This window comes from Mustela lutreola, chromosome 6, assembly GCF_030435805.1.
Source record: "Mustela lutreola isolate mMusLut2 chromosome 6, mMusLut2.pri, whole genome shotgun sequence".
NCBI lineage: Eukaryota > Metazoa > Chordata > Mammalia > Carnivora > Mustelidae > Mustela > Mustela lutreola.
Window position 1 is genome coordinate 89,965,913 of NC_081295.1, and position 12,982 is coordinate 89,978,894.

At 40.6% G+C, this 12,982-nt stretch overlaps 1 protein-coding gene across 6 annotated transcripts in view; it reads left to right on the plus strand.

Annotated features, from left to right (window-relative positions):
- The window catches only part of UBR2 (ubiquitin protein ligase E3 component n-recognin 2), a 126,258-nt gene extending 115,239 nt beyond the window's left edge, over positions 1-11,019 (plus strand). For 5 of the 6 annotated variants that reach the window (XM_059177991.1, XM_059177988.1, XM_059177987.1 and 2 more), the window contains 5 exons: positions 1,450-1,506; positions 3,904-3,981; positions 4,874-5,044; positions 7,080-7,181; positions 8,789-11,019. In XM_059177991.1, the coding sequence (XP_059033974.1) occupies positions 1,450-1,506; positions 3,904-3,981; positions 4,874-5,044; positions 7,080-7,181; positions 8,789-8,930 (550 nt within the window). In that variant the 3' untranslated portion in view covers positions 8,931-11,019. The other variant, XM_059177992.1, reaches the window with a different exon arrangement.
- Positions 11,020-12,982: the final 1,963 nt, after the last annotated feature.

A 12,982-nucleotide genomic window follows, 5' to 3' on the forward strand; every position in this document is an offset into this window, starting at 1 on the left:
GAAGGAGGATAGTGGTAGGAATGTTTATTTCCTCATATTAATTTACTTGTTAAGGATTCTGTTACATAAATTTTTGGAACTGAAAAACCTTGAGTGTTATCTAGTCCAATGCCCTCACTTTATATTTGAGAAAATTGAAGTCTAGAAAATTGTCAGTCATGTCAAGTTAGTGAGTTAAGATTAGAATTTGGCTGTTTAACCCACCGAATGGGGGGTTGCAAATCATGTATCTGGTAAGGGATCAGTATTCAGAATGTATGAGTATATGGCCAGAATACTTACATCTCAACCAAAAAAGCAACCTCCCATTTAAAAAGGAGCAAAGGACTTCTCCAAAGAAGATAGAGGCCAGTAAGCACATGAAAACATGCTCACATCCCTAGACGTTAAGAAAACACAAATAAGGGCCACAGTGAGGTTCTACTTCACACTTATTAGGATGGTTGTAATCAAAAGACAGACAATAATAACACATGCTTTTTAGAAATGAAAGAAATTGAAGTTCTTGTGCATTGCTCATAGGAATAGAAAATAGGGCAGTTGCTCTGGAAAATAGTATGGCATTTCCTCAAAAAGTTAAACATAGAATTATCATATGATGCAGTAGTTCACCTTCCTGGTATATATTGCAAAAGATTGGAAATCAGGGACTCAGATAGCTAGTTGTACAACTGTGTTCATAGCAGCATTAGTCATAATAGCCAAAAGGTACAGCAACCTAACTGTCTAACAAATGAGTAGATAAACAATATGTAGTATATACATATACTATATGACATACTCTTTTGGCCTCAAAAAGGAAGGAAATTCTGGCCCCTGCTACAATAGGGATGAAGCTTGAAAACATGCTGAGTAGAAGCCAGTCACAAAAGAATGAATATTATATGTTTCTATTTACCTTAGGTATCTTCGGTAGTCAGATTCATAGAGACAGAAAACAGTGATTGTCAGAGGCCAGAGGGAAGGAGGAAGGAGTTAGTGTTTAACGAGTACAGAATTTCATTTCGGAATGTTGAAAAAGTTGTGGAGATGGATGGGAGGGATGGTTGCCCAACTGTGTGAATGTACTTAATGCCACAGGACTATATGCTTTAAAATGGTTAAAATAGTAAGCTTCATGTTATGTATATTTTGCCACAATTTAAAAAAAAAATTTTTTATAATGACTGTTTTAGCTCCAAATAATAAGAGCTTGTCATTAATTCATACTGCATTTTCCAGAATGCCCAAGTTAGTGGGATAATAGTGTATGCTTTTAGGAAATCACAGGTCATATTCTTCTGAATTTAAAAATTACAGCAAAATATGTCTTCCTCCTTTTGATGTGGTGAATATATTAAGCCAAGAAGATTTGGTTTTTTTCTTACTAGATAGAGAAATAGGAAAAAATCCTATTTTCACCTTTCAAAAGTTAAATTTTGGTTTTTTTTTTTCCCATTCACATTGAAGTTGGTGCCATAACATTGAAGTGAAAAGATATCTAGAAGGTGAAAGAGATGCCATAAGGTAAGTTAAAGATTATCAAAAATTTGGTTGGGCAGGAAGTAAGGAAGAAGCAGGATGTAAGTATGCCTTTCCTTTAAAATTGACCTCCCAGGGGCACCTGGGTGGCTCAGTGGGTTAGGCCGCTGCCTTCGGCTCAGGTCATGATCTCGGGGTCCTGGGATCGAGTCCCGCATCGGGCTCTCTGCTCAGCAGGGAGCCTGCTTCCTCCTCTCTCTCTCTCTCTCTGCCTGCCTCTCTGCCTACTTGTGATCTCTCTCTGTCAAATAAATAAATAAAATCTTTAAAAAGAATAATAAAATAAATAAAATAAAATTGACCTCCCAGGCATTCAGTGATTCTGAGAGGAAGAACATCTTGCCTTCATACTTTTTTCTTAGTCTAACAATGAGAGTTTCTAAAGAATAAGAATTATGAATCTAAGTATAGTGCATTATTCTTGGCAGAGGAAAAAAATAACAAAATTATTATATTTTGAAGTGTTTGCTCTTTTAAAAATATAGGTCCTTTTTCAGATTTTTTCTTAGCTGTTTTTTTTTTTCCATTTATTGTGGAAAATTTTAAACTGTCCAAAAGTGTGAAAGGTTGTATGATAAGGTTCTACATTCCTATCACTCAGTTTCAGTAATTATCAAATCATGGCCTTTTTTTCCCCCCCCCATTCTTTTTGATGTTAGCTCTATTCTGATTCCGTAGGAAAGTATGCTATCGTGGTGATAACAGATGTATTTCATCTGTTAATCGCTCCTTGGTTCTACCAAATACATCTCTCATAAAACTCAGAAGGCTAGAGGAAATGATCTGTTCTGTTTCTTTGATTTTTTTTTAAAGATTTTATTTATTTATTTGACAGAGAGAGAGATCACAAGTAGAGCAACAGGCAGGGGGGGGGGAGCAGACTCCCCGCTGAGCAGAGAGCCCTATGTGGGGCTCGATCCCAAGACCCTGAGATCATGACTTGAGCCAAAGGCAGAGACTTAACCCACTGAGCCACCCAGGCACTTTTATTTCTTTGATTTCATACACATCCTGTCCCAAATCTAGAAATGATAGCACCCTAATTTTATTAAGTTGAGCCACATGAAATTCCAGTTAATTTAAGTCAAAAATGGTTAAGTATCACCAGTGTCATATGGTTCAACTCTGCAGTCAGAAAACTCATGTGGAACAGTAGTTCTCTACTTAACATCTCCATCAGCTTTTTAAAAATACTCAGGCCTAAGGGTGCCTCACTGGCTCAGTGACTCTTATTCTTGGGGTTGTGAGTTTGGTTCCCTCATTGGGTATAGAGATTACTTTAAAGAAATCTTGGGGAAAAAAAAAAATACCCAGGCCTTACCTACCAAATCTGATTTCTCTAACATTGGTATGTATATGTGTCTCCCCAAGTTCCGCCCATGTGACTCTGGTATAAGATCTGCTATCTGAGGGGCACCTGGGTGGCTCAGTCAATTAAGTGTCCCACTCTTGATTTCGGCTCAGGTCATGATCTCAGGGTTGTAAGAGCAAGCCCCCATGTTAGGTTCACATACTAGGCATGGAGCCTGTTTAGGATTCTCTCTCTCTCACTCCCTCTCTCTCTCTCTTTTTTTTTTCCTTAAAACGATCTGCTATCTCAGTCACTCCCCCTTGGCTATGTGTCTTGCCTCAGGGAAAGAAGGGGCAGGCCATATTACACAGCCTGTGTTGGGCATATGTGAACACTGAGAAGAGATCCACACATATAGTTAAATTTGGAACTACATATTATATGAATTAACTTGTCACAGAATCATCATGGCCTGGTGTCTCAAATTTAAAGAAAATCTATTTGTTCTTCTACTGCCTTCTCTTCTCCCCCCTCATTTCACCCTTAATAAGTATATCTTCTCTGTCTTACCCTGAGTTTTGTGGTTGGACTCTCCATTACTGTGCTGTTTTTCCATAGAAGCCCAGGGAGGAATCTCCCCTTCTTCCCAGAGCTACCAGATTTTCACTTAAATGGGGCAGGTACTAAGTACTATCTACTGTCTTGATTATGTATTCTGGGCTCTTCAAGTAAAAATGTAAACAGTAGGGTCCTGTGTTATTTAAGAGTGCCTTTTTAGGAGTCCCTGACTGGCTCAGTGGGAGAACATGGGACTCTTGATCCTGGGGTTGTGAGTTCAACCCCCATGTTGGGCATAGAGCTTTCATAAAAATTTTTAAAATACTAATAATAAAGATACTGCATCTTTTTTTAAAAAAGAGTGTCTTTTGAATCTTTTATTGTGGCTTCTCTTACCACTGTGATAATACCCAGTCACTCAGATTGAGTCTTCCTTTATTTGTTTCAACTAAGAGTTACTTGTCATTGTTGTACTATGACTTCTGACTGGTTTTATATGTGGCTTTTTGTGTATTGGTTTTGTTTTGTTTTAGCTATCCAAGAGAATCCAACAAATTAATAGACCTTCCAGAGGATTACAGCAGCCTCATTAATCAAGCATCTAATTTCTCGTAAGTTCTGATATTTAAATGTTGAGCATTTCTTAACACTGGAAGCCCTCATTGTTCTATACAGATTTGAGGGGATTTTGTTGTTGTTCTATTTTGTTTGGGTCGGGGAATTAGAACTTTGGTAGTGTTTTTCATTGCCCATCTTGTAACAGCACCATTCCAGAACGCTTCAGAATAAGGTATGAGAAACGCTGATAGGTGACAGATTGGATTCATTACACGTTATCTAAATAACTGTTTGCACTTTAAAGTAATAACAGCCCTTAGTAGTATTTGTAAACGTTTGATGCAGAAACTGCATAAGAATAATGGGTAGTGTAAAAACCGGAACAATACCGAGGCAATTGACGCTGCCTTGTGTACCTCTTCTCTACACTTCTCGTGTTCGTCCTCCTCCTCCCCCTGCAGAGACCCCCTGTTCTACACAGAGTATCAAGCTTCTGCTACATTTATATGTTAGCAACTAATGTTTATATTCCCAAGCAGCATATTTTGCCTTTCTAAGCTTTAAAAATGTCACTCTGTTGTACATATCCTATAGTTTCTTGCACTCAGCACTGTTTGTCAGAGGTTTTTTTACTTTCAGCATATATAACTATTAACTCATCAATTTTCATCTTGTGTAGTATTTCTTCACAACAGAATTTACTGGTTTTTTCTCTTACTGATTTTAATTTACCTCTTTTCCAGTTGTTGAATGAATGTTTCCAGTACATGGTGCTTGTGTGAGATGTTCCTAATTCCAGAAGTAAATTTGTCTGGGCCGTAGGATATAGGCATCTTCAGCTCTGCTTGATGTTGCAGAATTTGGTCCAGGGTGCCTTTACCACCATCAGCTCTTTAGCCACTCTTTTTTAGAGCAATGACTTGAGCTTTTTTTTGTCCCATGGAGGTGCCCCAAATCAGGTGGTGATAAGAGCAGAGCCCCCACTCTGTGCCTTGTGTGTGGAACTCTGTTGTGCTCCCAGAGCTACTGCTGTCAGACTGAACTGGAAGGGGAAGACGTGGGAGCCTGCACAGCTCACACCTACTCCTGTGGTTCTGGGGTGGGCATCTTCCTCAGGTAAGACCCTGACAGGAGCTGTTTGTTCACTTTGCATCTGCCATGGTATGTGCATGTTGAGGGATAGCACAAGAAACTACTGTGTTGCAGAGAATTTTGAGAGCGCTGTTCTCCTTGTTTTACTCATTCAAGGAACATGGGAGCCTTGTCTCCTCACATCTGTTTGGCTCATGCTATCTCTTTGCCGCTTCTTCCATTGTCATCCTTCCCACTTCCATGGCAATTCAGTTCGACTTTCTGTGTGCCTCATTCTAGTGTGAAACTTTACCTTGATTTCCTGCCCAGATCAGTCAAAATTACTTCTTTAGTTGTATCCTTATGGTTTGGGATCCATAAGATACCACTGGCCGATGTGTATACCGTTGACCCTTGAATAACATGGTCTGGAACTATATTCAAGTCTGCTCATACATAGACTTTTTTCAGTAAATACAGTATAGTGCTGCAAGTGTATTTTCTCTTCCTTCTGAGTTTCTTAATAACATTTTTCTCTTGCTTTATTAAAAGAATACAGTACATAATACATAAAACATGCGAGACGTGTGTTCATAAATTGTCTGTGTTATCGGTAAACCTTTTAGTCAACAGTGAGCTATTGATAGTTAAGTTTTGGGAGAGTCAGAAGTTAAATGCAGATACTCAGCCGCATGGCGGCAGTGGCAGCATCTCTAACTGCCGTGTTCTAGGGTCAACTGTGATTATATTAGACAACAAACCAAAAATACTGTGACTACTGTTTACTGGACTTTGAGAACGCAATAGTCAGCAAAACAGACCAAAATCTCTACCTTTGTGGAGCTCATTTTCTAGTGTGGGAGATGAAAAATAAGGCTGATAAGAATTTTAGAAAGTGATACACTCAAAAGAGAAAAACTAAAGCAGGGAGAGGAATATGAAATGGCAGGTGGGGAGTTGGATTTTATTTAGGGAATCACGAAGGTGACTTTTGAATAAACACTGAAAGAAGTGGAGAGAACACTCTAGGGAGGGTACAGCAATTGTGAAAATTGCTGGGGAATGTGCCTGCTGTGTTCAGGAAACAGCAGTGAGGCTGGTGTCACTGGAATAGTGTGCGCAAAGCGGGGAGTCCTGGGACTTGCTATGTCCTGGTGACACCTCTGAGTGAGAAAACTCAGTTCAGGGTTTGAAGGAGAGAAGTGACAAGAGTTTGAGTTCACCTGAGGCATTAATTAGGTCTGTATCTTAAGTAGCTTTGTGCCCTGGAGCCTGACAGTTTTCCTTTGTGACAGGTTCTCAGTAAATATTGAATTGAGCCAAATTATTAATACCCCAAAAAGGTCAGGCAAACCTCTCAAAGGGATTGGGAGACACATTTTTAAATAGCCCTTAGGAGAAATCAAAAAGCAGTTTCTCTTATCTAGCATATTTCAAAATCGTTTCAGTCATGTATGGTGTAACTTTGTGTTTCAAATCAGTCAGTGTTTTTGTACATTTTTTAAATGAACAATTTCTTCATAATAGTGGTTAAAATATCAGTAACTATTTTATGTTTAGAAGTTAACTGTCAGAGCTTCTGGATAGCTCAGATGGTTCAGCCTCTGCCCTTGGTCAGGTCATGATCTCCGATTCTGGAATCAAGCCCCACATCAGGCTCTGCTCAGTGGGGAGTCTGCTTCTCTCTCTCTCCCTCTTCCCCTCCCCCTGCTTGTGCTGTCTCTCTCTCTCAAATGAATAAATTTTTTAAAAAAGATTTAAACAATCTTAAAAAAAAAAAAAGCTAACTATCTCTCTCACACTTCATAATATTTTTAAATGCTAGTATTACATGAGCCATTGGTTCGTAGTCCAAAATGTTCCTCACCCTCCCTATACTGATTTACAATGCAGTAATTATTGGTTACAGTACAATCATTTTAGTTATTTTAAAACTTGGGCAGATGTGTTGATACTTGAAGTATCTTTGCTTGAATGTTTCTTCTAACACTGGTGTTTAGTTTTATGAGATTTCAGTCCATTAGGAACTAAATCCAAGCATCGGTTAATAATATATAATGTGTAAATGGTCTCTCTACAGAGTGCGGGAATGTCAGGTGCTATTCTTAGCTGGCAAAACCAAAGGCTGTTTTTACTCTCCTCCTTACCTTGATGACTATGGGGAGACTGACCAGGGACTCAGGTAAGAGCCCATCCTAGGGGGCTGGGTTGGCTGACCCTAGGCCTCCAGAGCCGTCAGCACACAGTGAATGTGATCAGCCTGAATGAGGCTAATAGTCTGGCAGCTGTAGAGCTGTTTTGGCAGAGATGGATCTTCCAAGAAGGGCACCCTGTCTGCTTCATTGGGGATTTTCTTACCCAGCCCTCAGAATGTCATAAGTGGGGGTGCCTGGGTTGCTCAGTTGGTTAAGCATCTGACCTTGGCTCAGGTCATGATCTCAGGGTTCTGGAATCAAGCCCTGATCAGCAGAGAGTCTGCTTGTCCCTCTGCCTCTGCACCTGTTTGTACTCTGTCTCTCTATCTTCTCTCAAATAAATAAAATGTATATTTTTTTGATGTCATGAAGGCCATCAGGACAGATAAGGGAAAAGAAATGGAAAGAGTGCAATTTTTTCCATTTATCACTCTAGGGAACCATTGAAATGGCCCCATGGCATCGACAGCATCAGAACACTGCAGGGATAGCCTGTTGTGATTTGTGTTGCTTTGTATGAGGAGACCCAGTGTTGTTCAGATGATGTAAAAGAGCAAATCTTAATTGGTGAGAGATGAGCTTGGGGCGCCCAACTGGCTCAGTCAGTGGAGCATGCAGCTCTTGATCTCAGGATCGTGAGTTCCAGCCCCGTGCTGCGTGTGGTGCCTACTTTTAAAAAAGAGAGAGAGAGATGTGATACCTTTTAACTTAAGAGTCTGGGGACAAAGATACCGAACATATAGAGCAATACAACAGTATTTGAGGCTTAATCACTTCTACTCTGGTTGCTTCTATTATAGCATGAGAAAATGCTAACGGCAGTTCCCTCGAGCACTAGTAACTTCTTTTAGACCATCTTTTTGCCCAGAGGAGATGAAAATATTAACCTAGGTAGAACCATCCAGCCTTGGGGAGCAGAAAATGAAGACCTAGAAACCAAGGCAAGATAAGTAGGGGCCTGTCCCATGAGCTCGGCCGCAAGTTTACAGCCATATGCCACCTGGTAATGGCTCTCCCGATGCCCTGAGGAGTGTGGGCTGTAGGAGGAAGAGCCCTGGTTAAGAGAGTAAGAGGATTGATGTGCTCTGATCAGGAGCAAAGGCCATCAGCGTGAACTCCCCAAAACCTTCTCTCTGGTTCAATTAGACCTGGAAGTCATTCACACTTGGCTGCTTCGCTTCTGCTTTGTGGCTGAAAGAGCACTCTGGGGAGTGTTTTTTACCCTTGCAATTCTTGCATCCTCTCCCCTTCCTTCTCCCTTTTTTCTTACATTTTACCAACAAAGTGAACAATGAATGGATAGTTCTAGCCTCTCCACCCAGACCTTTCTACTCAACCCTACCCTCTCTTCCCTCACCCCAGCTTGAGTAAGTGTAGCTCGTGTACATTTTCCTCTTCTTTTCAGCACCTACTCGCAGCTGCTCCTAGCCAGCCTTCAGAGCCAATGTGTTAATAGCCACAGTCTTGTGCCGAACAGGAATTGTGCAAAGGATCTTAAACCAGTAACTTGTAACTGTTCCTAAATCAGGAAAGGTTGGGGTATAATAGATGAATAAACAGAATGCATCCTGAGTGACATGCATCTTCCTTCTAGACGGGGAAATCCTTTACATTTGTGCAAAGAGCGATTTAAGAAGATTCAGAAGCTTTGGCACCAGCACAGTATCACGGAGGAGATTGGACATGCACAGGAAGCAAATCAGACACTGGTTGGCATTGACTGGCAACATTTATAATTACTTCACCACCAAAAACATAAACTTGGATTTTTTGTAACCCAGTTGGCTTTTCAGGAAAGAGAATAGGAAATAAATTCTGCTGAATTTGGAAATAAATTCTCTATTTAAGCTTTTCTTCCCAGTTTTGTTTTCATAGTTTCTGGCTCCAGGGACTGATGAAAGTCATCTTCCATCAGTGGATTTTCTTGCACCGTTTGCTGTGCTCCTCAAATGTAACTGCTTGAGTTTTAGGACCCAGCGAGGAGCTTCTCTTCGCAGGTTGAGCACAGCCCTTTTTGGGCATCTGACTGTGTCTGACCATTCCCAGTAGTCTGAGCCATGTTACATTACTGATCACAAGGAACTCCAGGCCTGAAGCTGACTCAACAGCAGCAGGAAACAGTCTCTGTAATCTGTTGGGGTCACACTTCCTGGTCCCTTTCAGTGACTCTCAACACTGGGACTAGGTCGCTGTCCCCTCTGCTGACAGGACCCTACCTCTAAGAGCAAAGCAGTGGATTTTGAAAGCGGCTATCCCTCATCTCCACTGGTTACGAGCGGGTTGGGGCACATGCTCAGGAGGAGCCTGTGGGATGAAGGGGAGAGCCTGGTTGTTTCATATGCTGGGTGGTTTTCAGGGCTATAGAAGTTGGATTTTTATTTTTTTATTTTTATTTTATTATTATTTTTTTTTTTGCAAGACTTTTGGCTTTGAGAGGAAAACTCAATTTAAAGGGCTTTTTGAAAACTTAGAGTATCCTAATTTTTCAGACAGTATATTCCCATTTCTAAATCTAAACTGAGAGATCGTATGCATCTAGAATCAATCAAACACTAGCAGAAAAAATGAGAACTCAGAGTTTTGAGGTTCCCCTACTCCTTCCAGCATTTCCTGGACTAGATGAATTGCTGTTTACCTGCTGGCTCACTTAGATATTCCTGGGACAGCCTGTGTGCCCAGGCTTTTTATTATTTTTAAACATTATTTTTCTTACTAAGAGGTGCCTTCCTAGAATGATAGCCGCTTAGTAAAATAACTTTTAACTCATATACTGCACAGCCACTCTCGTTTGATATATATATGCTGAGAGCTTGAATACACACAGAGAGTGATGGCAGATTTAGTGGAGGAAGAAATTCTGAGCCTCTCTAAGGTGGGACTGAGGGACAAATGAATAATAAAAGGCTCTTGGATTTTTTTTTAACCAGTGCAAGTAACCCTTTCACTCAGTTTTTTTCAACTGCATCTAATAGTTCTGTTCCACTCAGCTTTGCATACACTGCAATAAACCCAGGAGGAAGGTCAGAAATCCAGACTTTGGGTCAGAATAAGTGGTGGGAATGAAGAAGCCACATTCACTGCTGCTTTTCCAAGATAGTGTGTGACAGGAGTGCCCTCTTCTGAAAGGATGACCATAACCCTTCTTGCTTGGGACTGGCTCACCAGCTGAGAGGAGGACCAACAGGAAGAAAATCCAAATTAGAACCCAGCACTTTACCCCTTCTTCTGGCCTTTCTTCCATTCATAAGATCTGGGGCTATGGATGGCATAGTGATTTTAATGTTTATTTTGGCATTTGTCACATCCCCATCCCTTTAGCTTTTAAGCCCAGCTTCTTTTGGCCTTTATCCATATGTTCATCAAGCTTAAATTTAAAATAGAACCAGGTTTCTCTCTCTATAAATGGATTATAAACATTTCCACCAAATCATAGCAATACTCTGGCTTTCAGGAATGACTTCATAGAAGTCCTTGGTTAGCAGAGGGTGTCCCTGGATTTCATTTTCTGAAAATGTCGGGGAGTCTGAGAGATGATGAACTTATATGAAGTAGCAACACAGTATGCCCTTTATTTTCTAGTGTGTGCATCATTAAGCTAATTGTCTTCCTTACCTAATGAATCATCTTAGTTTTTATGATTTGTTCCGCATGTATTATGTTTATTGTAGAAATGTTTATATAACATGCTTTCCATATCAGGGAAAATCATATCTGTTTAATAAATTGGCTATAACTTTAATATCTGTGGACAGCTGTAAAATTTGGAATGTATCATATGTAAAAAGTTTAAAGATATCAAAATAAATGCTTTAGGTGTTGACATTACTTTGGATCTGCCTACATTTTCTTTCTGTTTTGTTTCACACATTTAAATGCCATGGAAATGCTCCCCATGTCACCTTGCTACAACTAAAGTGGGACGTCTGTATTAGCTTGAAAATTAAGATGCTTATATTATTAGTGTCAGTTATGGCCATTAGCCAGACAAACCATCTTGACCTTCCCAGAGATAGCTGGATCATCATTTCAGCTGATTAATCTCCGTATTCATTGGCTATGACAACTCATGACCTTTCTGAACCATTTTGAACCTCAAATCACTGGGAAAACAGCATTCAAAGTCTCTCTCAGGAACGAGACTTGTCTCCAGGTTTATGCTCTTCTTTCTCTTTCTTCCCTGGTAATCTCCGTGTCCTTATAATTACACAATCCCCAGACACTGATTATGAGAGACCCATGTAAGAACACGTATATCCTTCATTTGCAGGAGAGTTACTACCTACAAGAGCTCTGCTGTGCTTTTCAAAATTGCCTTAAAGTGGAAGGTATAAACTAAGAAATCAAGGTTTCCATCCACTTTCCCTGTCTCCTGGCCTTTCATGCTGCTCCCAGCTTACTCCCTTCCCTGGTCCTAATGTTAGCATTAGCCCTGTGAAAATGTTGCTTGTTCTGTCTGTACTCTTGTTTTTTCAAGTCAAGTTTATTAAGGTTTATTTTACACACAGTAAAATTCACCCTAATTTTTAATGGAAAGTTTTATGCATTTTAACAAATGCATACATTGTTTAACAACTGCTACAATCAAATAGTACAGTTCTGTGTCCCCATGAAGCTCTCTCAAGCCCCTTTGTGGTCACCTTCTTGCCCCATCCTCACCCCAGCCAACCACTAACCTTTCTGTCCCTTTGTTTTGCCTCTTCCAGAATGGTCTATAAATACATATCATGTAGTCTTTTGAGCCTGGCTTCTCTCACTAAGAAGACTAATGCGTTGGAGAATCATCCACATGATTTTGGTTGCTGAGCCGCATTCCGTTGTGCAGATGTTTATGCAGTTACCAGGTGTGAAGGATGTTTGGGTGGTTTTTGGTGATATGAAGAAAGTAAAAACATTAATGCACAGGTTTTTGTGTGGACCTACATTTCCATTCTCCTTGGGTAAATAACTAGTTGCCCCTGGTTAATAAAATAAAATTTTATTATTTTATATTTTATAAACTATCTTATAGTTTATATATTTTATTATTTTAAAGTTGCCCCTTTATCTTAAGCGACTGTATACCATCTTTAACTTTGCTGTTTATACTCATTCTCTTTTTGGGAGGACAAAGCGTACCATTGAAAGTTAAAGACTGTTGTTTCCTCCCTTCAAGCTAGTTTCCTGCCCACTGAGGACCAGGAAGGCATCCCCTCTCTCCCTTACTTACATACTGTCCCCACCCACCCCACCCCCCAACTACCACATTCCTGTTCCTAACACACCCTGCTGCTGCCTGCTGCACTTTCTTCAGGAGCCCTGTTCTTACCCAGTAGTAGGTCAGAGGCCCTGTCTTGGTTCCCCCTTCCCCCACCCCAGCTCTTGGCTAAGCTGCAAACCTGCTGGCCTAGCATTACAGATGCCGGGACAAGGAGGGGCAGGGGGCCATGCAATGCAGAGCAAGCACTTAATCTTATTAACTTGTATTGAGGTTACTTGGGGTTTATTTGCTGGTGGCTCAGCTCTGCGCTGGACAGTGTTGCAAGAGACTGTGGGTTCTTAAACTGAAAGCCACGGATTCTAGGATACTTGTCTTCCTAAACGTTCAAGAATAAGTAACTAGTGGGGCGCCTGGGTGGCTCAGTGGGTTAAGCCGCTGCCTTCGGCTCAGGTCATGATCTCAGGGTCCTGGGATCGAGTCCCGCATCGGGGTCTCTGCTCGGCAGGGAGCCTGCTTCCTCCTCTCTCTCTCTGCCTGCCTCTCTGACTACTTGTGATCTCTCTCTGTCAAATAAATAAATAAAATCTTTAA